General features: G+C 61.5%; 1 protein-coding gene across 8 annotated transcripts in view; it reads left to right on the top strand.

Annotated features, from left to right (window-relative positions):
• ARHGAP22 (Rho GTPase activating protein 22) overlaps positions 1-22,458 on the top strand; it is a 214,898-nt gene extending 192,440 nt beyond the window's left edge. For all 8 annotated transcript variants that reach the window (XM_037803745.1, XM_037803743.1, XM_037803744.1 and 5 more), the window contains 6 exons: positions 9,061-9,268; positions 12,451-12,583; positions 13,350-13,423; positions 14,066-14,187; positions 15,947-16,844; positions 21,825-22,458. In XM_037803745.1, coding sequence (XP_037659673.1) covers positions 9,061-9,268; positions 12,451-12,583; positions 13,350-13,423; positions 14,066-14,187; positions 15,947-16,844; positions 21,825-22,053 — 1,664 coding nt within the window. In that variant the 3' untranslated portion in view covers positions 22,054-22,458. The remainder of the gene's footprint in view (positions 1-9,060; positions 9,269-12,450; positions 12,584-13,349; positions 13,424-14,065; positions 14,188-15,946; positions 16,845-21,824) is intronic.
• The last annotated feature ends 203 nt before the right edge of the window (positions 22,459-22,661 follow it).

Raw genomic sequence — 22,661 nt, 5'->3', positions numbered from 1 at the left:
GGTACTAAAAGAGAAAGTGGATGTCAAGTGCTTAGAGCTCTCAGTTCTAAACAGTCCTTGTGCATTCAGCAAACTCTTACTGAGAATGTGCAGCATGCCGGCAAGGGGACACAGCAGGAAAAGAACAGATGGGGCTTCCTGGCTACCGATAATAGGAGGGTACATCCCTGGTCGGTTAGAGCTAGCATAAGAGTTACCCCAAGAGTTTGGGGAAGAGCTGCTGACCCCATACCCCAAGTTTCCCATCACTTGGGTGGGGTCCTGGATATCGCGTTTTTAACAAGTTTCTGATGCATCTGGGAACCATGTTTTGAAGACCACTGTATTAGAACGTGGTGAGACTTACTGGAAAAAAATAGAAAGAGAACACTAAAATACAATGGTGAAGGTAGGTCAAATGAGAAAGCAGTGTTCAAACCCACTCTTGAAGGAGCTGGAAGCAGGACCGTCTAATGTGGTCAAGAACCACAGGGAGGAGGGTGGGGCTGGAGCGGAGAGACGGCAGTGGGCAGTCAGGTGACCGTCAGGTGGCAGAGGCCCTGTGGGCCCCTGCAAGGACTTTGGCTTTTACTGATAAGGGAAATCTGGGGGAAACGGGGGCTTTGAGCAAGGAACAGAGTGATCTGACATATATTTTTAAAGGCCTTCTCAGACTGCTGTCTGATGGATGGATCAGAGGGAAAGCTGGAAGATGCATTTGCAATAACCCAGGCAAGAGCCAAGGGTGCCTCCACCTTGGCAGGGAATTGTGGGCGAGGTGAAAGGGACCAGATTCTGAATCCATCTTGAAGGTAGGACCAATAAGGTTTCCTGGATGTGGATGAGGGAAAGGCAGCAGTGAGGGTTAACTCCAAGGTATCTGGCAGAGCCGCTGGGAGAGTCAGTTGTTCATCGAGAGGGGAAGACACATGGTAGAGCAGGTTTGGGAGGTCATGGCAAGACCACGGCTGTGTTTGAACTCATTTCTGTTTGAGACACCCATCAGCCATGACCCTAGGGAAATGCCGAGTGGGCAGCCAGAGGCAGTGCCAGCGGCCACTGCTGAGCCGAGACCTGAGATGGGAGACTGACCTTCCCAACTGTACAGGCAGCTGCCCAGAGAGCTGTCTGGGAAGGAGCCCACCCTGGGACCGGTGGCCTGCCATTGTGATTGTCCCAGGTGGGGCCGGGACACCAGGCACCAGGCCTCCAGCAGTCAGCTCCAGCTTGGCTTTCATGGGCCTCTGGAGACAATCCCTAGACCCCCAGGTGCCAACTGGTCCCTGCCGCTCATTGGCAAAGTCAGCTTCCTGAAGCCACAGGACAGGATACTTGACATGGAGAAAATCTCAGCCTCGGGGACAACTTGGAAGGACAAAATCCATCTTGTTAGTCCAGCTGATAACAAACTGTCATTTTCTGGAATGACACCTCCAAATGGAAATCTTCAAGGCATACAACAGGGTTCAGAACAAAAGGTCACTGGGCCTTGCCTAGGTTGGCAGTGGTGGAGCCTGAGATCCTGCTGGACCACTTCTCTCCAGCCCTGCTTGCTGCGTAGCCCAGCTCTGCTGGGATATTAAAAAAGATAGTCGTATTTCCGGTCCCCCTGAATGTCCAGCTACCAGGGCAACAAGCCTGGGCCTTTCCCACAGTCCTTCCTAAAGGGAAGAGAAAGGAGTGTTGCTAACCTGGGCTGGCTTCTAGTCTCTAAGCCAGCTGTAGGCACTTGAGCCCAATTCTGGTGCTCCCAGCCCATCTAGGTGGGCCCTGAGGTCCAGATGCCAGCCCATGCCCTGGGCTCAGGGAGGGCAGACCTGGGCTGTCCTGGGCTTAGGCGTGGGCTCACTGCACCCCAGGCCTTCTTCCCAGGAACCGTTGGGACCTGCTGCCCTCCAGGCTCCTTCCCTGCAAGGACCCCAGGAGCCTGAGAACTCGGATCCACAGGGCCCACAGGGCCTCCAGGAGCCCCGGGCTGTTGGGGAGGAGCAGCTGCCCTATCTGGAGAGAACCCGGGCTGGCAGCCTGCGAGACTGATTTACAGCTCACCACTGCTTCTGGAGGAATTTCAGGCCACTGTTCAACGGCCTTTAACTGCCTTGCTGGAAGGTTAAGTCCTCCCTGCCTCCCAGCAGCTGCGATTAGAAATGCCCTGGCCACTTTGCTGGCCTGACCTCGGTCTGTGCTAAATATAGCTCAGATCACCAGGCCCGGGAGAGAGTCTGTCCCGGCCGTTGCAAAGATGGTGCCCGAGCCAGCAGGGTGGTGGGAGGAGGACATGTGCTGGGTCTCCTCCATCCCCGACCCGCCAGGGAGAGGTCGGCCCGAGAGACACTTGCCAGAGCAGCTGACGTTCACTCGGCATTTCCCTGGGCCGGGGTCTACATCCCCGTCAGTGAGTCCCACGATATCCCCATTTTACAGGTGAGGAAACTGAGCACTGGTGAGGCTTAAGCAATTTGTCCAAGGTCACAAGGACCTTGGGAAGCCAGCATCCCATCCCCTGGAGAGCAGGGGATAGGAGGTCCCCCGTGTTCTGTGCTCCGGTCTCTGGTTTTCAGTTTCTTGCAGGCTGCCCCTACTGCGCCACCCAGGGAAGAGGGAGCGATGTCACATTTGCCATGGGCTCCTCTCACTAAGGATCTAATATGAGTTGGAGGGGCAGAAAGGCCCAGAGAGGGTCAGCAGTGTGCCCGACAGCACACAGCAGGCCGGGAGCAGGGGCAGCCTCCCCCTCCACGGCCTGCCCATCCCCAGGAGCTCTGTTGCATTGTAGCCCTCGGATCAGGGTTGTCTCAGCTGGGGGAAAGGGGGTTGCAATCAAGACTGAGGGCAGAGGCAGGCCCTGAAGTCGTGGACCCCAGCCCCAGCCCCGGCTCTGTCAGACACACAGACAGCCTGGAAGCCAGGGCCAGCCAAGGGACACGGGCAGGGCCCGGACTTCCTGTGGAGCTGGGCGTGCAGTGCCCACTGGAGCCCAGAGCTGTGAAACGGGGCAGGGCTCTGCGTCCACAGCAGAACCCCCGGCTGGGACAGGAGGGCTTTCCCTAGAGACTGGCAGGTAACTTGAAGGTCATGCAGGTGGGAGACACCAGGCTCTAAGAGGAGAAAGCCGCCCAGCAGGAAGTCACGCCTGCATCCTGGGACAGGCACATCCCCTGAGCCCTCTGATCCCTGCCCTTTAGGGTGGACAGGGCTGTAGACCCAGCTGGGCACTGGGCCCTGGGGAGCCCCCACCCCTGGCACACTGACGTGAACTCAGGAAAGATGGGTGAGCCCCTCACCTCCACCATGCCCTGGCTGCCCCCGGGGGTGGCCTGGGAGGACTTTAGCCCCCACCCCATACTTAGTACAGGACCACGACTAGGGAACCTCACCGACCTGAGGCCCAGAATTTAAGGGGGTGCCAAAAAACTCAGTAATTAAGATCAAGGTTTTCTTGCAATATTTTTAAAAATCAAAATTACGGCCCCAAAGCCACCGTATTAGTTTCCTTTTCTGGCTGTAACACACGACCTGAAACTTAAGTGACTTAAAACAACTCAAATTCATTTGCTTACAGTTCTGGAACTCAGAAGTCAGAAGGGTATCTTGAGGGGCTGAAATTGAAGTGGCTCCTTCCGAGGGCTGTGTTCCTTGCCTCTTCCAGTTTTGAGAGGCTGCCCATGCTCCTCGGCTGGTGGCCGCCACACTGCAGTCTCTGCTTGCATTGCCACATTGTCTTCTCTGTGCTCCTTCTCCTTCCTCTTATAAAGACCCTGATGATTACACTGGGTGCAGCTGGATAATCCAGCATAATCGCCCCATCCTTAATTTAATTGCATCTACAGGGTCCTTTTTACTGTGTACATAACAGTCACAGGTTCCAGGGATTCTAGTGTGGACATCTTTGGGGGGGCTATTATTCAGCCCACCACATCGATGACAAGATCTCCAATCTTAAATAAAAGCAGGAACTGTGGGCTGGGATTAGGCCAGGAAAGTGAGGCACTCACACTAAATATCTATGCGAGCGTGAGGTCAGAGCCTGTCTTTAAAGTTTTGATATTTAGTTCATCCTGGGCTTTTAGCATACATTTTAATTTTTTAAAACATTGCAATAGAACATGATTGATCTGGATTACGAGTGTGTGGGCACCCCTTTAAAGTTTGCACCCAGGGCTGATGCCGCACTTGCTTCACCCTAGTCAGGCCCTCTTAGTGGGAGGCTTTAGGGTGAGCTTGCTTCTCCCCTGCCTCTCCACCCTGGGGCCCCCCCAAGCCCCTCCCCCTTTAGGAATTCTGCCCTAGTGCTCTGGGGAATTCCACCCCTCCTGTCTGGTGCCGCATGCCCTCCCTCCGAGCTTTATTTCCCTGCCCACCTACCCTCCTGGTGTGTGTCTGGGGCTGGATCCCATCTCCGTCCTCCCTCCCCCTTGTCACACTTCAGAAGTGTGGGATGGTGGGCTCTTTTCACTGGGACAGAACATAGGCTTTGCAGAAAAAAAATTAGGTCTGAACCCTAAGATCCAGCTCTTGCCAGTTGTATAACCACAGGCAAATCAGGTAACCTCTCTGAGCCTCAGCTGCCTCGTCTGTAAAATGGGGATGTTTCTTAATACCTCACAGGGTAGATGTAGGAGATACTCCGTGGAGTCCTGGCCATCGACCCTGGGGCTTAGGGCACTGGCCCCGGGTTAGCACAGAGGCCTGGGGCGCCCGGGGGCCTGGAGTTGGGATCACCGCTCTCACGCCCCTCCTGCCTGGGTGACCCAGGCCGGGTCCCCTAACCTCTCCCGGTCTCCATCGCCCCACCTGGAACCCCTGGAGCACTGAATGGGAGTCGCCCCCCCCCCACCTCCATTGGCAAAGGGGAGCGGGCCGATCCCGGGGAGTGCCTGGGGTAGGAAGGGGGGCCGGAGCGGGGAAGCTGGAGGCGCCCCACGGGGCCCCCTGCAGGCGTGGCACTGCAGGAAGTCGCGAATCCGGGGCGCCGCGGGACACCGGGCCCTCCCTCGCTCGCTGGCTCGCCGGGGCGGGCCGGGGCGGGCTCGGCGCGGGGCTGCGGGGCGGCGGGCAAGACGCTACCTGCGCGCGTGCCGGCCATTCCTCCGCCGCGCGCCGGGGCCCGATGCCCGATGCCGGCCGCACGGGCCTTCTCCCCGGGCCGCGCCTGCCCGCGGCCGCCCTGCCGCCTGCCCGCCTGCTGCGCGCCCGCCGCCCCAGGTAGGGGCGGGCACGGGGTGCGGGCGAGGAGGGCGCGGCGCATGCGTGCCCACGGGGCGCCCGGGGAGCCCGGGGCGTACGCCGCGATGCCCGTTGGCCGGCTGGCTGGGGGCGCGGGGAACGTGCGCGCGGCAGCGACGAGGGGCAGCCGCCGGGCGCCCTAAGAGCCCGGCCCCCTCCAAGCGCCTGCCTCGGAGCTGGGCGGCACCCCCGGGCAGAGATGGAGAGATTGAGTCTGGCAGCGGCGCAGGAACTTGCAGAGTCCCACGCACCCCCCTCTGTTGGGGTCCGAGTGGGATGCAAACTCCAGACTGGCTGATCCCCAGGCTGATGTTTGCTTCTGCGTCCCTGGGCCTCAGGAGGGTCCCTGTGCTGGGCCAGGGGCCCTGGCTGCCCCGGAGATGAGCTTTGCCCCTTGGTGTGTTGCTCTCTGAGCAGTGGGCAGGTCTGGATGGGCAGGGGGAGGCAGCCCAGGGTTTCCAGCAGGGGAGGACCCGCGTTGGATTTACATGTTCACAAGCCCTGACATGTTTACAAGCCCTGCGGCCCTTGAGTTCCTGAAATGGGGCCCTGCACGAGTGTGGGAGTGATGGGAGGGTGGATGGGCGGAGGGGTGGATGGACAGACTGATGTGCTGGCGACAGGAGAAAGGACAGCAGGAAGAGCTGGGGCCAAAGTTTGTGGATGTCTAGAGAGAAATTTAGAATTCTTTTCCTCCTCGTATCTATTTCCCGAACAAGGTCACCTCCCACCTATCTCCCACCCCACCTGGAAAGAACCCCAGGTATGGCCAGATGGGCCTGCCAGCTCCAAGGGGAGCTCCCAGCTGCCTGTGTCCCTTTGCTGCTGGGGCCCTGGAGGCAGAAGTCAGGGGAAGATGCAGCGCACCCCCGGGGCCCCATTCTGAGTCAGGAGAAAGATGTTTTTATTAAACACCTCCCCAGCCATATTGGGCTCTATCCAGCCATGCTCATGACCCCATGAAGTAGCAGAAACTGTGCCCAAGGTCATCCAGGATGGGGCTGGGGGCAGCTGTCTGCCGGGCCTGTGGCTGCCTGCTCCTCCGTGGGAATGGCATCTGTGAGAGGGCAGGGAGAGACGGGCTTTCCAGGGAGCGGCTCTGAGCCTGTCAGCAGGTTCATCCGGAAGGGAAGGCAGCCTCTGCCAGTTTCCTCTCTGGTGGCAGAGAAGGTACTCAATGCAGAGCGGGGGCTGGGACCTCGAGGAACCCGCACGCTGGCCAGGTTTCCAGGGATCCGACAAACCCCCTGGAACTGGTTCTTGGCAAGGCTCCCCCGTCCAAGACGTGCCTGGAGGGCGGAGGGAGCTCAGCGAGCCCCGCTCTGCCTGGCTCTGCTGGAGAGGCCCTGGCAAGGGCAGTGCTGGGCAAGGGCCCCCAGGCCTGAGCCAGGGTGCTTCCGACAGGGGACAGCTGGGAAGGCCGCGCCCCTGGGGCTGGGCTGGAGAGAGGCCCTCCCACGGGACTCCCCTGGACTTCTCCCCTCTCAGTGGGGCAGCAAGTGAGGCAGCGTGCAACTGGGGCCTGGCTCCAGGCAGCCATGTGGAATGTGGGGTCAGGCCCAGGGCCTGGGGGGCCTGGGGGCGGGGCCTGGGTGTAGACTGCCATGCTCCCATGTCTGCCTTCTAGGGGTCAGTACCCCTTCCCTACTTCATGACCCTATTGCTCTCGGGGAAAGTCTGTGCCCCAGAACAAAAAAAGGGGCAGATGCCTGGTAAAGCCACTTGAATGAAGTGTGAGCTGGGTGTGAGCTATAGGGAATGGTGGGGATTGTGGCGAATTGGCAAGTGCATATGCTGTGCCGTACAAGCTAAACACTTGCATCTGGAGGCACATGTGGCCCATTGCTGAACGTGGGTGAGTGAGCCCTGAGTGAGGAGACAGGGACCATGGCTCTGTGTCTCCGGAAACAGTCCAGGCCACCCTCACACCTGAGGACAGGGACAGCTGGGGCTCTCCCACCACAGTGTCCCAGGTAGCAGCACTTCCTGCTTTCTCCTGAGCTCTCCAACATGGGCTTACCTCTGCCTGCTGCCCAGATGGCCCCCATCCCCAGGAACCTCTGGTGTGGAAGGGCAGGAGAGAAACAGGAAGCAAGCTGGGCGTGTGGCACACGGCAGGGCCTGGAAAATTCTCTGAACCTGGAGCCAGGCTGCCTGGGTTTGCACCTCAACCCCACCATGTGCTGAGTGTACACGGGTGCTTCTTAAATCCTGCTCTGTTTCGGTGTGTTCATCTGAAAAATCTGGATAATGAGACTAATCGAGGAGGAGTGGCTGGTCCTGTGTTATCAGGCTGCACAAGGATTAAATGCATAAATGCATGTGAAGTGCTGAGGACGGCACCTGGCACCACTTAAGTGTTAGCTCTTTCAACACACCCTCTTCCTACATACACGCACACTCATCACACAAAACTCCATCGGGAGCACCGACATGGGTATTTTCTACAGGGGAGAAGTCTCCTTTCCCCCAGTTTCTGTTCTTTTTGTCTTTGGGCTGAGCAGCATAAGGAGGGACATTTACTGAGCCTGGCTCTGTGCCAGCACTGTAGGCGGGCTGAGGTACCTTATTTCAAAACAGCAGTTGTGTGTCAGGGAGTGGAGCAGGCTTCCAGGGTGTCACCGCTCAGTGGCAGAAGTGGGATTAAACCCCTTGCCATCAAGATCTCAGGGGTGCCACGTGCCTGGGCTGGGTCTCTCTGGGGCCACAGAACTGCCTGGAAGAACGGAGCTTTGGCGTCTCACCCCTGGTCTGCCTGGAAGCTGGCCTGGGCGGGGAAGGCCTCTCTGTTCTGGGTGTGAAAGATGTTGGACTTTCCAAAGACCTCCTCGAGCTTAGGGCTGGCAAGAAGTCTGTTTTTCCTGGTGTGTTAGTACTCTCCCTGCAAGACAAAAGAGCTTCATGAGCCTCATCTTCTTTCCCTTTTTGCCTGGGTTGCCAGGAACCTCTTAGCCCAGTGGTATATTTAATTGCCATAGGTTTTCTCAGTTGAAAGTTCTTCTACTCTCCTCCTGCCTTCCTCTACCCTTCTAGCTCTCATTCACTATCTTGTCCTGTGTAAAATGTTTTGAGTCTTTTTCTTCCTGACCTTTTTTTTTTTTAATTTGCAAATGTTCTTGAAGTGGAGCATACAGAAAAGTAGACACATCCCAAGTATATGGTTTGGTGAATTTTCTCAAGGTGAAGACACCTGGGTAACTAGCACCCAGGTCCAGAAACAGAGCATGACCAGCTCCCCAGAAACACTGTGGGGCCCCCTTCCAGCCACTAACCCATGTGGGCAACCGTGTCCTGGCCTCCAGCAGCACACACCAGTTTGGCCTGCTTTGTCCTTCATGTGAATGGCCTCGTGCAGCAGGCACTCTTGGGCCTGGCTTCTGCTCCCCGCTAGGTTTCCCATGATCATTTTCCAGGGCGCCTGCCTCGATGCTGAGCCATGCATCCTCCAGTTCCCGGGCTGCATCGTCCTCTCTGTGCGGGCATCCCACACGGGCACACCCCAGCCTGCTGTTCGTTCTGCTGTTGAAGGGCATTGGGCGGCTTCCCATTTGGAGTCGTTGCAAGGAGAACGTTCCAGTATCCGTCTTCTGGTGGACGGGGCCCTGAGCTTGGCATTGTAAGCCTCTTCTGTTGGGCAGTTGGCGGTGACCTCAAACTGGTCGATAAGATGCGTCACGGAGGCTCCCCAGGCTTGGACAAGCCCCCCAGAGCAGGCCCTGCTGCCCCTTCTGGCTCCATCCCCCACTGCCCAGGGTCCAGTCTCCCGGGCCCTAAAAGCTCCGCTGCCCTCTCGGGTCCCGGGAGAATCTGCTTGGGGTGGACGGAGGGTGTGACCCTGCCCCTCTCTGTGCCCAGGGATCTTCGGGCAGCGCCTGGAGGACACGGTCCACCACGAGCGGAAGTACGGCCCGCGCCTGGCCCCGCTGCTGGTGGAGCAGTGCGTGGACTTCATCCTGGAGCGCGGGCTCACCGAGGAGGGGCTGTTCCGCCTGCCGGGCCAGGCCAACCTGGTGCGGGACCTGCAGGACTCCTTCGACTGCGGCGAGAAGCCACTGTTTGACAGGTGAGCTCCGCCTCGGCTCCCGGGTGGCAGGTGACCCTGCCCGTGTCCCTCCCGGGTGGGTGGGTGCAATGCTCCCCCGCGTTGGCACACTGGCCGAGCACTTCCCAGGCCCGGTTCCTCCCTGCTCAGGGCTGGTGCCCCCGCCACCCACGAGGCCCGCTCAGCTCCATTCCGCTTGCTTCCCCTGGAAATGCCCGGAAACCCAACCCAGCCGGAAGACAGGAAGGGCCTCTGTGGGCTGGCACGTGGGAGATCCCCACATGGCTCCACTCAGGACGCAAAGCCTTCTCCAGGGTCTGTCTCCATCCTGCTCCCTCTGGCCTGGCTCGTCCCCAGGCTCTACCCCACTCATCCTCTTGGGTTTCGGGGCCAGGGGATTGAGTCTTGGAATTGAATCCCCTCAACCTTCCCCAGGATAGGTGCCCATCCTCCCCAGCCACTGTGGCTTACCCAGGTCCTGTGCTCACCCCTGGGGTGGGGCACCTTCTCCTGGAGCCCAGGAGCTCAGATTGGTGAGGAGAGTGGCTCTCCCCACCCCAGGCGGTTTGGGGCTCTCTTCTCCCTGACAGGACCCCACCATTAAGGGGCAGGTTTTCATGGAAAGTTCTTCCTGCCTCCTGGGCCTCCCTGGATCTTCTGCCCTTTTTCTGACTGTGCCCTCATAGATGAGGCCCCCTCTGCCCAGGATAAGGCCCACCGGTACCTGTGGGCAGCCCATCCTTCCCAGGTCTTCTCCTGGGAGAGGAGAGGTTGTCAGTTCCTTTCTTTAGATGTGGAACCTGGAACTGACTGCCACCCACAGATGAGGGAGGGCGCACGGGGTCCCTTCATCTGGAGCCTCGTGAAGCTCTGCTGCAACGCTGACTGTCAGTGAGCTTGTGGTCCATTCTGAACCTCTGCCTGTCGGGCTGCCTCCATCCTGTGCCTGTGTGACCCGGGGCGGGGGTTGGAGATTGCTTCAAATAACACCCCCTCCTGTGCTTTCACTTCTTGTCCGTTCCTGGGAACTTGCTTTGACATTGCAGCTCTCCAGGGGCTGGGCATGGGGGGTGGGGGATGCTGCCTTGGCGGGGGCCCCTTTGTTGACAGTTTGTGAAGAAGGGGAGAGAAAGAGGGTGACACCTGGGAGAGAACGCTGAGAGTTGTCCTGAAGGCCAGGGGTGAAGCTGAACCCCATCAATGGTGGGGAGCCATGTGGCCTCAGGCAGTCATGGAGTGGTGATTTTTTTTTTTTCTCTTACCAGTGGAGATTTTTACCTGACCTCATCCCCAAATGCTCTGGGGACCCCCGAACCCACCCACCCGCCCGGCAAGGTGCGGTGAATGTGGAGGAGCCAGGTTCCAGCTGCCCCGTAGCTTGGCGCTGGAAGGCCATGCCACCCTCCCCCGCCCATCTTGGGGGATTGTCACCCGACGCTGGGGCAGCTCTAGAGCTGGGGGTGGTCCTGCAGCCCCTCCCCACTCGAGGCCCTAGCAGTTGTCCAGCACGCGGGCCCGGGTCCGGGCAGGGCCGAGTGGCAGTGCGCTGCCTGTCCTTTCTGTCTGTGCCCTCGGCATTGCCACGCTGCCCGCCACCAGGGGAGATTAGGGAAGACAAAAATAGCCCTTCTGGAGGGGGAGCCCCCAGGGAGGCCTGGGCTGAGTGGGGGGCTCCCAGGCTGATGAGGGAGGCCGTGGCGTGATGGACTGTGGGAGGTTCTCCTTGGGAGCCTGGAGGGGGTTGGGGGCAAGGGGAGCCCAGGGCAGCGTGCCCAGGAAAAGCCCGGAGCCAGCTGTTAGAGGAGAAGCGCTCTGCGGCCAGGGCAGGAGCTGGGAGGGAGGGGAGCAGGGCACAGGCCAGGCGCTGGGTGGCAGGGGCAGGGACCTCGGGGGGCGTGTGTGCGTGTGTGAAGTGCAGCCTCGGTTGTCACTCTCGGCCTGGCCTCCACCCCCTGCAGCCGGCCGGCCCCTCACACAGTGACCTGCCACATAAGCCCTGCGGCCAGGGATGAGGATCCCCCACCCCTGGGCTCAGCCTGGGCACCTGCCCTGGCCATAGGCACCTAAGAAGTGGGGGTGTCTGACGGAGATGGGCCAGGAGGGAGTAGTGGAGGGTGTGGGCAGAACCAACCTGCCTGGATTTGGGATGTGGGGCAGAGGCAGGGGTGAGCCCTGGGGCAGGGAGGGGGCCCGGGTGCTGGGCTTGGGGTGCATGTGGACACCTGGAACCCCAGGATCCCAAATGCCAGGCTGGGAGGGACCCCAGGGCTTATCCTCGTGAGGCCAGAGCAAGGCCCTACCAGGGCAGAGCCGGCCTCCTGGCCCCAGGCCCTTCTCTCCCGGGCACCTCCCACGTGGGACATGCCAATCCAGGGTTTGAATCCAGGGCCCTGGAAAAGAAAAGCAGATGAGCTACTGGGGCCCAGACAAGGCCTGGAAGGCAAGTTTGGGGGAGGTGCCAACCCCCTGGAACTGGCCCGGAACCCCAGAGCCCAAGGGGTGGGGGAGAAAGCTAGGCCTCCCAGGACCAAGGCCTTCAAGTGCTGGGGGTGTCAACGGGCCTCCTGCTGTCCCTGGGTGGTCTCTGGAGAAGGGGGGATGTGCACGGAGGCCCAGGCCCCCAAGGATGGGTGGGAACCCAGTGGCAGGAGTAGGGCCTGACCTCTGACCCCCAGAACCTGGTGGCAGAGGCCTGGGGACGCCCACTCTCAGGGCCCTTTGCCATCTGAGGGTGAGCATGGGGAGGGTGGGTGAGCTCCAGCTGTGGTAATGGGCTCCTCACGCAGCCTGGAGGGGCCTACAGCAGGTTGTGGACAGGCAGCTGTCCCCCGTCCCCTGCCCTGCACTAGCGGGCCCCAGGGCAGCCACCAGGCCCTGCAGAGGGGCCTCTCCACTCTCTCCTTGCTCCCCGGCAGCCCCTGGGGGTGCAGCTGGGCCCCTCGGGCTCTGTGGCTTGGCTGCAGTGCTGTGCCATGCCTGGGAGGGGGCACGGTCATCCCTGCCTAACCAGCACAGATGTGAGGCCCAGGGGGTCTCCCCAGCTGCCCCCACCCCCAGAATCAGGCCTGTGCCTGCCCTTGACAAGGGGTGTTGGCTGCCAGTCCAGCCCCCCACTTCTTCCTAAAGGGGCTCCCTGGGGGGTGAGGGGTGCTGCCCCTCCTGCAGGGGCCCTGGTCTGACGCCCGCCCTGTCCCTGCCCGCAGCACCACGGACGTGCACACGGTGGCCTCCTTGCTGAAGCTGTACCTGCGGGAGCTGCCCGAGCCGGTGATCCCCTTCGCCAGATACGAGGACTTCCTCGGCTGTGCCCAGCTGCTCACCAAGGACGAGGGGGAGGTCAGTGGCCCCTGGGGAGTCGGGACATGACTCTGACTTTCCATGGGTACCCCCAGACCCGCAGGGGGGTGACCCCATGGTCAGGCCCAAGCCCTCCTGGACACGGGTGACCACGGCCCTGTCGGTCTTCCCCAGCCTGTGGCCCCAGCCTGGTCCCCAGGAGCCCCCTGCCCCTGGGCTCTTGAGTCCCCAGAGGTCCTGGGCTGCTGCTGGTCCAGGGAGGGGACAGCCGTCTCCCACAGCAGGCTGCATTCCAGTGCTTGCACCCCACTGCCTTCTCCCACACCCCTCTTCTGCCTCCCAGCCCGGCCACAGGGTTCAGACACCACCAGGTCTTTTATCTGTTTTTATCTTGCCTCCTTCCCCAAAGAATCTGAGATGGCTCCTCAGATGGGGGGTGGGGGTCCCACTCCTGCCCCCTGCACAGTTTGCCCTCCGTGCAGCTGTGCAGGAGATGAGAGAGCACTATCTAGCAAATATTTGTGCCTCGATAAGGCCCGAGCCTGACCCTGACATTCTTCTGTGGCTTTGCATTCCTCCAGCTCCCCTGAATGCACATCCCACTTCTCCAGGGGTCACCCCGCCTGTCCCTGATTGTGGGTGGGGGGAGCCCCTGGGCAGCTGGGGCTGGGCCGGTCTTCTTGCTTGTCCCCGGGTAGCCTCCCTGCCCCCACCCCACCTCCCCAAATCCCCCCTAGTCCCCAGAGAAGGGCACAGGCCTCACCGCAGGCCTCTGACAACCCTGCATTTCTCTTTCAATCTCCAGGGGACTCTGGAGCTGGCTAAACAGGTGAACGACCTTCCTCAGGCAAATTACAACCTGCTCAGATATATCTGCAAGTAAGTGGCATCCAGGGGAGGGGGCCCCGGCCCTCCCTGAGCTCCGGCTGTGTGCAGGACCCCGCCTGGGTCCGAACCCCAGCTCCCATGCAGTGGAGACTTCTCTGTCTACACCTCTGCAAACACCCAGAGCATCCGTTCAGCAGGAGTGTGGATGCCATCCACCCCCAGCCCTGCTCTCACTGACCTACAGTCCCGAGGGAGCTGGTGGTGTCAAGCAGATTATTCCTGAAGGAGAGAGACACACCTCTGTCCCTTCTGCCCCATCTTGGCCCTTTGCCATCTGCCATCCCCCGGGGGTGTGCCGGTGACCTGTTCAGGTGGCCTCGGTGGGTTCCCCAGCCTGGGCGCTGGTTGGGGTCTGGCCGGGGCCTCACCCTGCCCTGTGCTGTCCAGTCTTTTCAGGGCCCCTGTCCCCACCCCGACCCCTTCTCTCGTTGTCTCCTCTGGGCCTGATGACAGACCCCTGTTCCCCGGGGTCTCTGCATCCGATGGCCTCCCTGGGCCCCAGGAGCCGCTCTGCCCTCTCCGAGCCCAGCGGGGGCCTCTGTGGCAATGCCAGGCACAGGGCTCAGGCCACTCCCGGCTCCTCGGACTTCGGGGTTTGCTCCAGCTGCCCACTGCCTCGTCCCTCCCCGGCAGGTTTTTGGATGAAGTTCAGTCGCACTCGGATGTCAACAAGATGAGCGTCCAGAACCTGGCGACGGTGTTCGGACCCAACATCCTGCGGCCCCGGGTGGAGGACCCACTGACCATCATGGAAGGTAACGCCGGGCTGCCGGGTCCTCGGCCAGAGCCTCTCCGACCGCCTCGGCTGCCCCCCAGCGCCCCACGGGGTCCCACTGTCCACGGCGACCTGGGGATGGTCACAGGCGGCCTCTGGGTGGCACTTTGAGTGGCTGGCAGTTCAGGTGGTCAGAGAGGCTGGGGAGGAAGGCAGCTCAGTGCCTTGCCTTTGACTTTGCATTTGGACACACACACATCTCTGCTTTCCTTTTAAAATCAAGGCATCGCCCCGGGCCCCTGGAGGGCAGAGCTCTCCAAACTCTGGGGGAATGTCTGTTCTCTAATAAATAATAATAGTGACGTAATAAAAGTGGAGCTTTCAATGTGCCCTTGGACCTCCTTGTTTCAGTCTGCACCACCAGCCTGGGTTTTGGTTACTACCCCCATTTTACAGATGGGGAAACTGAGGCCAGGAGAGGCCAGGGGACCTGCCAGAGACCCATCAGTCAGCCAGGCTCACCGAGGGGTGTGGAAGCCCCGTGGGGGCCGAGGGCAGAGCCGCTGTGGTTGCTGAGTGTGATCCCGGCGGGCGCAGTGGGTGATGGGCAGGGGTGTGGGGCTGTGAGCGTCCCCTGATGGTGGGGGTGCAGCCCTAACTCACTCACACACACACACCCCTGCCCTCCACTCTGGTCTCCCATCCCAGCCCCCCGCAGGCAAGGAAAACCCGAGCTCCCGGCAGGGGGAGGGGCCGCCGCAGGCCCCAGCTTTCCTTGTCACCTGACAGGTGTCCCTGGGCTTTTGTTTGGGTCTGGACTGCAGGCACCAGGCAGGGGTGGGGAGTGGGTGCGGGTGTGGTGGGGGGTGCTAAGCCTGATGGAGAGGCCTTCCCACACTGCCCTCCTCCACTGACAGGCGCCCCCCGCCCCAGCTGAGGCCCCAGGATCCAGCGGGGTACTGCATCTCAGGGACCCTGCACTGGGGGTGGGGGATTGTGTTGGGGGTGTGTGGTGGGTATGTGCATGGGATTGTGTGCCTGGGTGGTTGGGGGGGTTTGTGTGTATATGATTGTGTGTACATGTATGTGGGATTGTGGGGGAGATGGTATGCGGGGGGTTGTGCGGTAGGAATTGTGGAGGGCGTTTTATGTGTATGTGTGGGGTCGTGTGCATCTGTGTGGGACTGTGTATGTGTTTGGGGGGAGCTGTATATGGAGATGGCACAACCATGTGAACGTGTCGGGATTACGTGTCTGTGGTACTGTGTGTGTCTGGGACCATACATGCAGATGCACATGTGCATGAACGAGAGAGGCTGGCAGGTGTCTGTCTGTCTGGCAGCCCCGCATCCGCAGACCCCTGACCTTGGGCCATCCTCTTGCGGCTCAGCTGATCCACTGCAGGGAGTGGCAAAGTCCAGCTCAGAGAAGCCCCAAGCCCCAGCTTCTCACCCCAGCCCACCCCTGGCTCCCTGGCCGCCTGCAGGGGCTCTGTACTCCCCACCCCCAATCCCAGGCTGCATGGAGGAGAGTGGGGCTCAGGAGGGAAGGGAGGCTCGGTGCCCACCCCCGCAAGGCTCTCCGCCTGAGGAAGGGGTGCTTGGGCTCCTTCTGCCCGTCCCGTGCTGACTTTGCAGGGTGAGGGGGTGGCACGCAGCAGCAGGATCCTCTCCTGGGGGCAGTGACGCCAGCTCTCAGGCATTCTGCTGGCAGGCAGCCTGGTGGAGCCCGATGGTTTAGAGCCCTGGGCGGGGAGACGTCCACCCCTAAGACTGCTCCTGTCCTCTGTCCCTTGGCAGGCACGTCCCTGGTCCAGCATCTGATGACCATCTTGATCCGGAAGCACAGTCAGCTCTTCACCACGGAAGGGCTGGCATCCCCCCGTGGGGGCCCGCCGTGCACAGGGGGCTGGGACTCCCGGGAAGCGGCTGGGGACGGCCAGGGGGAGCCCCCCAGCCCCAGTGCCCTGGGCCTGCCCTCACAGAGGACCTCCTCTCTGGACGGGGCCACCGTGGCGGCTCTCTCCAGGACCCCTCCCTCAGGCCTGGCAGGCCGGTGCAGCCCGGGGGCCACCAGCCTCGGGAAGAGGGTGCAGACTTTGCCCAACTGGAAGTCATCCTTCCGGCAGTTGGGGTCCCGGCCGGCGAGTCCCAAGGCGGGCGGCTCGTCCCTGGAAGTGCCCCCCGCCCCCGCCAGCGGGAACTGGCTCATGAACGGCCTGTCGTCTCTGCGTGGCCATCGCAGGGCGTCCTCGGGGGACCGGCTCAAGGAGGTGGGCTCCTCCCAGCGGCTGTCCACCTACGACAACGTGCCCACGCCCAGCCTCCCGGCCAGCACGCCCAGCGTGGCCAGCGCTGTGTGGTCCGGGGCCTCCTCCTCCTGGGGGGCGTCCGCCGCGGGCTCCGTCAGCAGCTGCTCGGCCTGCCACGCCAGCGACTCGTCCGCCTGCAGCTCCCTGCACACCGAGGGGCTGCCCGAGCCCTCCCCGCTCCCCGGCAGCAGCGAGGAGGGCCGGTCCTGGGACGGCGGCCTCAGCCTGGACGAGGGGGCCGCGGGCCCCAGTGGCAGTGAGCCCAGTGACCCGGGCAGTCCCACCCAGGACGCTGCTCACCGCTCCGAGGCCCTGCAGGGCCTGGTCGCCGAACTCAGGGCAGAGCTTTGCCGGCAAAGGACCGAGTACGAGACGAGCATGAGAAGGTAAAGGGCCACGGCTGGCCCGTGGACAGCAGCCGAAATTTGCCCGGCCTGGCCAGAGCCCAGTGGCCAGCAGGTTCGGTGGCCTCCAGGGGCACTGGTGCCCACCGGCCCGGCCCTGGAGCTTCCCTGGGCCACCCAGGAGTACGCCCACAGGATGGGGTCTGAGGGTCCTACGCCTGGGAAGGCTCGGGCTGGCTGGCACCCAGCAGCCATGCCAGAAGTAGCAGCCGAGCATATGCATGAGCCAGAGCTGGCCGGAACGCTTCTGATGGAGGGGCTCGGAGCAGGGTGTCGTGATGGGGTCCTCAGGCAGGCAGAAGGCAGGCCCTAGAGGCTGGGCCTGGGTCTGCAGCAGCGCAGAGTCCCGTGGCTGGGATGCTGGGTGCAGGCAGGGGCCCAGCTGGCCAGCCGAGATGGGGCCTGAGTGGGAGCAAGGGGCTCTGTCTGGGTTAGAAGGAGCTGGCTGTGCAGACTCGGGGGCCCCTGCACCCCCTGTTCCCAGAAGCACAGGTCGTCGTGCATCCTGAGGCTTGTGACCTGGCTCGCAGGTGGCCTTCTTTCGATGCGCTTAGCCTCTCCCTCCACAGAGAGGACCCTCGAGCTCAGACAGGCTGTGTTCTCAGACTAGGGTCAGCAGCAGAGCCCACCCTGCCAGCGAATGCACCGCCTCCACCAGCACGACGGCATCTCGGCTCCCGGGGGCCCCAGGCTCTCCCGCGGCTGCGTGACCCCGAGGCCAGCTCTCACCCACTGGCCAGGGCCTCCATGAGCTGCAGAGGCCATCCTTACTCCGTCAGAGCATTGGAGGTGGCAGGGACCCCCACTTCTACCCCTGAGCCTGGGAGTTCCACCGGGGACCAGGAGCGGCAGTGGGTGGCCCTTGTCGTGCCATCTGTCCGCCTGCAACTGCCAGGCCTGTGCCCGCGATGGGGAGGTGGTGGAGGAGGGGCTTTGTGAGCAGAGGCCCCAAATCCCAGGGTCACATCTGAGCCAGGCTTGCAGGACCAGTGGGATGGAGGTGAGCCGAGGAGGAGGAAGGAAACGGCAGGCATGAAACCACAGGACATAAAACGGGAAGCTACGGTCTCAACAGAGGTCCACGCCAGCTTCTCGCTTCCTTGTCCATTTGTGGACCTGCTGAGGCTCCTGGCTCCTTCCCCTTCTTGGGGGCCTGGCTCCTGGGGAGAAGGCTCTGTCCTGTCCGGCTCTGGGGTCACACTGCCTGGGTCGAGGTCCTGGTCCCACTGTAAATTCACTGACTGGACGAGGTCACTCAGCGAAAGGCACAGAGGGGAGGGGAGAGGCCCGGGACCCTCGCTCGGAGCCCCCAGTTTGCAGGGGTCAGAGGTGAGGAGGAGCCACAGAGGAGGGGCTGAGGGGCGAGAGGCAGCCAGGCAGGGGGTCCTGGAGGCCCAGCTGCCCCTGGTCTTGGGGGTCTCCCCAGGTGGAAGGGCAGGGTGGAGGGAGAACCCCTTTCTCCCTGCTTTGCCTACAGCCATGGCAGGTGGAGCCCTCGGCCACAGCCCAGAAAGGGGCAGGGCATTACAGTGTGTCCAACATGCTGTGTCCGTTGTAACTGGAATGCTTAGGGGAAGGCTGACCCCTCCATTTTGAAGATGGGGACCACCAGGGCTTGGTGAGGTTTGCATCCTGCCCGCAGTCACGAGGTTCGTGGGTGACAAGGCTGGCACTCCTCCGGGCTCTGCTGGTTTCCAGAGGCCATGCTCAGCTCCTCCTGCAGGCCACAGGCCCTGGAAGTCACACGTCCACACGCAGGAGCAGGAGGCGCAGGCCCAGGGTGGGGCAGGCCTCGCCCACTCGGCGGCAGGTCCCGCTGGGGCCTCACAAGCCGGGCCCGTCTGTGACTCAGACTTGTCATCGGTTCAGTGGTGAGGCGGGTGCTTGCCAAGCTGCTTTCAAGGCCCAGTGAGTTTTATGAGGTGAAAAACAAGCCAGGAAGGTGTACGGGAGCCAGAGGGGCAGGCCCCGGGCTGGGCAGGGGCGGCCACAGGTCCCACCAGGACACCCGGGTCACGGAGTTGGCATGGCCCACGCTGGGCGTCACACGGTGGTGGGCCCAGGGCCAAGAGGAAAGGGCTGCTTCTCCCTCCCCCTCGCTGCCTCTCACATCTCCTTTCAGTCCTTTTCTTTTGTTTCCCTCAAACCCACCTGTTTTAGTTTCCGAAGCTGCTCAAAGCAGATCCACAATAGAGTTTGGCTTAAACCATGGGAATTTATTCATTTACAGTTTGAGGCTGTGAGAATGTCAAGATCAAAGCTTCATCAGGTGATGCTTTCTTCCCAAAGACAGGCCACCGGGGATGCTGGGCTCCTCTGCCACACGGCCAGGCACACGGCAGCGGCTCCTGCGCTCTCCCTCCTTGTCTGGTTCTGTTAATTTCAGCTTCTTGCTTCCCTGGCTTTCTCTCTCTATGTCTGAATTTCATTCTGTTAAAGGACTCCAGTAATAGGATTAAGACCCATCCTGATTGGGCTGGGCCACCCCTTAACTGAAGTAGCCTTATTAAAAGCTGCTACTTACACTAGGTCCACACCCACAGGAGTGGGTTAGCTTTAAGAACATGCATTTCTGGGGTACCTGCAGCTTCAGACCACCCCACCCCTGCACCCCCTTCCGCAGGCTCCTGACCTGATTATGGGGGGAGCCGAGAGGGCAGGGGCTAGGGGCTGTTTTCTGCAGTGGCCCCTGAGGTTTCCTTTGGATGAGCATCCGCGGAGCTTTATCCCCAGGTGGGAGATAAATCAGATGCGTTTGCTGCTTCGATGCCTCCGAAGACCCCCCACAGGGTGCTGCCCGGGCCACGGGTGACAGGCCCGTTACCTCCTCGCAGAGTGCCGCCACAGGGGCACAGGGGGCGGGCGGCTCAGGCCCTGGTGTAGGTTGGGGAGCGAGGAGCACGACAGCGGCCAAGGCCCCAACGAGGGCGGCGTCCAGAGGGCCCGCAGGGTGGGCGGTTGGCGAAAGGACAGTTAGGAAACGTGGCCAGTGGCCGGGGTGTGGGGGGCAAGGGTGAGGAGAGGCGGGCACCTGTCTGTGGAGTTAAGGGCTTGATCCGAAGGCCTCGGGAGCCTCCGGGGGCCACACCCAGGGGGCTGCCTTTGGGTTTGTACCTGGGGAGAACCTGCTGCCCTGTGCACAGGAGGGGCCCGGCGAGGAGCTGCGGGAGGACTGGGCAGCGGGGCCAGGCTGTGGTCAGCGTTCAGGAGGCCAAACAAGCTGCCAGCTCAGGCCCCTGGGGCGCAGCTCGGATGATCGGTTCTGCGCCTTGTTGTGGGGTGAGCCGGAGAGGGCATGATTTGCGGAGCGGGGTACAGTTGGCCTTCGAGGGGGCCATAGGAAAAGACGGAGGACAGGGAGCGGGGCAGCCCGGAGCAGGGTGACACCCAGAGGCCCTGCAGCCTGGAACAAGGGTCTTCAGATGTCAAGGGCAGACGATGCAGGCAGGAGACAGAGCTGCCGTGACCTGCAGGACAGAGGTGGCTTTGGGTGAGGAGAGGATTGAAGGCACAGGGCCCCTTGCTGCTTCCTGAATTTGGCAGAGAGGAAGGAGACTGCAGTGGCTTGGAGGTTCTGGGCAGTTTGGGGGGCTGTGGCCTGCTCGCTGGCTAAAGGGCAGCCTGGGGATGAGGCGATGCTGGGAAAGGAGGATCCTTTGTGTAACTGGGGTGGTCTGGCCTGGACTGGGAGCCACTGGAGTTTCCGTGGAAGGGTGGAGTAGGGGGTGGTCTCCAGTTCGGTAGAAGAGGGAAAACAAAACAAGAAGAGGCCCAGGTGAGAACAGGGAGAGTTTTCTAATCCAGGATTGCAGAAGAGGGGGAGGACGAGCAGGTTGCAGTGGGAAACTTGGAGACTGTGGCCTCGAGGGAAGTGCCTGGCATCGGGGAGCCCGGCTGGGGGCCCCTGTAAATCCAACGCCGTCGTTCCACTTCTCTGGGGATGGGTCCTTCAGGGCTGTGGTGAGAGTAAGTGAGCTCAGATCCCTGCTGTCCCAGAACTCAGGGGTGTCCCCTGAGAGGTAAAGCAGCTCCAAAGGGCTATGACACCTCAGGGACAGCCGTGTAGTGACAGAGGCACCGGGAGCTGCACCTGGCTGAGCCTGCAGTCTGGATGCTGACATCGTCTGAAATGATGGCAGAGGAGGAGGAGAAAGCCAGGGTCCTGGAGCCAGAGCCCCTAAGGAACAGAGGAGGTGACAGGGTCACACACTGAAAGATGTGGGCTGTGAAGAAGTTGCTGGAGAAGGTGGTGGCAGGAGGAAGGCCTGGAAGCAGCTGCGGGAGGTCACATTCCCCTCCTCCTCCTAAGACTGAGGAGAAGTGGGAGCTGGAGCCCCACTGGGGCCCTGCGGGGAGGACACGGGCTGCTGGCACCCTAGGGGCTGGGCCTGGAGGTGTGGAAATCCCTGTCCTCCTTTCAGCAGCTGGGTCTGGTCAAAAAGGCAGGTGTGTAACACTCCGTGCAGCGGGTGTAAGGCCCCTCGAGACCTGTGGTGTGGGCACTGATGGCACAGAAGAGGTAGCAGTAGGAGCTGCAGGGGAGGATGAGAGAAACCTTCCCTCAGGGGGAGACATGTCAGCTGGGTTTTGAGGGATGAGTAGGAGTGTCAAACCAAATAGGGTTTTCCTGCAAGTTCCTGAGTCTGGCCAGGGCACAAGGTGGGTACAGGGGGTAGCAGGAGGTGAGGCGACCCTCACAGTGGCCTTCCTGGGCCACAGGCTGAGGGGTGGTTTCCCGAGGAGCGGGGCAAGCTCTCGGGTTCCTGGGAGGAGCCCATCTAGTGTCTGCCGAGGTGTCCGTCGAGGCACCCACCTGCAGGTCCTTCCCTACCCGGCCCCTCCGGAGCAGCCGCGGCCCTCCCCTCCCATCCTGCACGCACGCAGGGGTGCAGCTGCCAGAAGCAAACCCAGCGAGCCAAGGTCTGAAACTCTGAAACAGTGTCTTTCTTCTTGGTTTTTAAGAATCGAAGACGGTAGTGCAGATTTGAGGAAGCGGGTGTCCCAGCTGGAGGAGGAGCTGGACCAGGAGAAGAAGAAGTACACGATGCTGGAGATAAAGCTGAGGAACTCGGAGCGGGCACGGGAGGACGCCGAGAGGAGGAACCGGCTGCTGCAGAAGGAGATGGAGGAGTTCTTTGCGACCCTGGGGAGCTTGACTGCTGGGGCGAAAGGTGCCAGGACCCCAAAGTGAAGGGGCCGGGGAGCATTCCCTGTGCACCGTGGCTGCCTGTCCCTGTCCCCAGCAGAGCCGCTGGGCGGCCGCTGTGAGCTGCCAGGAGCCTCTGCAGCTGCGGCCTGGGCCTTGGGCCAAGCACATGGGAACCAGCAGGAGAGAGAGGAGCCTGTGTCCTTCCTGGGGTCTGCTCTGCACCCCAGCATCCTGGGGGGGACGGTCAGAGCCCCTGTCATCCCCGGCCCCAGGATCTGGATGCCGCCAGGCTGGGTGGGGGCCTGGTGGGGGTCAGAAGGGAACATGCCAAGTGCATTTATCCCCTTGCCCAGGAAGATGTCCCCTGTGGGCCCCCCAAACACATGGCACCAGGGATCTGGTGGCCCACCGTGAACGCTTTGCATTCTTTATTAAATCTGAAAACGAGATGCCCACATACCTGATTGTTTCTTTACTGTCATTCAAAATGGGGTTGGCCAGCTGGCCCTTCCCAGGTCTTGTGGGGTCAAGTGACCCCCTGGGGTGTTCAGAAGTGGGGTGTGATGCTCCCCAAGGAGCACACAGTGTCCACACATTCACTGATGCTGGATTTACGCAAATCCTTGGGCTTTCGGCTGTGCGGTTCATGT

This window comes from Choloepus didactylus, chromosome 15 (assembly GCF_015220235.1).
Source record: "Choloepus didactylus isolate mChoDid1 chromosome 15, mChoDid1.pri, whole genome shotgun sequence".
NCBI lineage: Eukaryota > Metazoa > Chordata > Mammalia > Pilosa > Megalonychidae > Choloepus > Choloepus didactylus.
Note: the sequence above shows the minus strand (reverse complement) of the source record. Positions and strands in the feature narration are given on the sequence as shown.